At 31.1% G+C, this 1,383-nt stretch overlaps 1 protein-coding gene across 1 annotated transcript in view; it reads left to right on the top strand.

The window, feature by feature from the left end:
• Nucleotides 1-1,383, top strand: part of LOC106469199 (solute carrier family 15 member 2-like) — a 34,593-nt gene that overhangs the window by 31,727 nt on the left and 1,483 nt on the right. Inside the window, exon 6 of the mRNA XM_022397635.1 lies at nucleotides 253-415. Within this exon, the coding sequence (XP_022253343.1) occupies nucleotides 253-415 (163 nt within the window). The remainder of the gene's footprint in view (nucleotides 1-252; nucleotides 416-1,383) is intronic.

Below are 1,383 nucleotides of genomic sequence, written 5' to 3'. Positions count from 1 at the left end.
ATTGACCGTCACATTATAACGCCCCCACGGCTGAAAGGGCGAGCATGTTTGGTGTGACGGGGATTCGAACCCTCGACTCGCAGATTGTGAGTCGAGCGCCCTAACCACCAGGGCATGCCGGGCCTGTTAACAAAGAGAATCGAATAAAAACACTCACTGTAAAAAAATATTCAGATCGATTGTATTTACCGTTTTTGTTTTGTTCTTATTTTTTTATAAGAATATTAAGAAACCATCTTTATGTATAAAAAGGAGTTCAAGTGATTGCTTACATGCATGTCTCATTCATTTAAGTAATGCCAAAGATATTTTCAGAGCTATGTCAATGATTGGCCTGACACTTATTGCTATCGGTACTGGTGGAATAAAGCCTTGTGTGGCTGCTTTTGGAGGAGATCAGTTTGGTCCTGGTCAAGTAAGTTTCAAACTTAGTATAATTAATTAATGAAAAAAACCATCTGAACTTATTTGCCTGCTTTTAAATAGATTAATCAGACTAGCTTTAGTTAAATGTGCATAAAGTTAGGGAGAGTTAATTCATAAGCACTGTGTGTTTGATTTTAGAAGAAATTAGATAATTATGGTTAAATTCATTTGAGTAAATTAAATAAAATAAATCTAATTAAATGACCACTATTTTGTGAACCTTTCAAAGGAACGTTTCTTGTTTATCTTATTTATTGGATTTGTTTGAAACTTTATTGATAAAGTAGATTAATGTTTAATTATACCAGTCTCTTACTATTTTTGCATTTAGAAATAATAATGTAAACGCTATAGAAATATGTTTAGACTAAACCAAAAAACCATTGATACCAAGATAGGTGTTGTTGAAATGTCTGTCTTCGATTTATGCAACGCACAGTTGTAACGGTCTCAAATTAACTTGCCGCTGCAATCAGGGTTCAACAACAAAAAACACGATTTATTCACAATAACAACACTTAGAATTAACTTCAACACTGTTAATAAACAAGTGCTTGGTCAGGACGTCACACGAATATTGATAAATAATTTATCATAAATATTAATAAATCAATAATAATGGAATCAGGAAAAAGAACCAGAAAGGAAAAACCTAATCCTCCCCCCACCAAAAAAAAAATACAGCAAATACAATATTCCAACAATACCTTTCAATATCAATAACAATATCGAGTGATAAACAGCAATAATTCACTGTCTCGTGACTCAATGTTATCTCGAGAAATGATACGAGATAATACTATTATAAAAGTTATAATTATAAGATTAAGATAATATGTTATAATTAAAACTGAAAAACATTGATTTAGTTACATACTTTTTAATGGGATAGTTTAAAACCATACATTGCTTATAAGTGAAAAATGAAAAAGAATTTAGTACTTTAACTACACTATA

The sequence above is a fragment of the Limulus polyphemus genome, unplaced genomic scaffold, assembly GCF_000517525.1.
Source record: "Limulus polyphemus unplaced genomic scaffold, Limulus_polyphemus-2.1.2 Scaffold3352, whole genome shotgun sequence".
Lineage (NCBI taxonomy): Eukaryota > Metazoa > Arthropoda > Merostomata > Xiphosura > Limulidae > Limulus > Limulus polyphemus.
The sequence above is the reverse complement of the archived record's forward strand: the minus strand, read 5'-3'. Positions and strand labels throughout refer to the sequence as shown.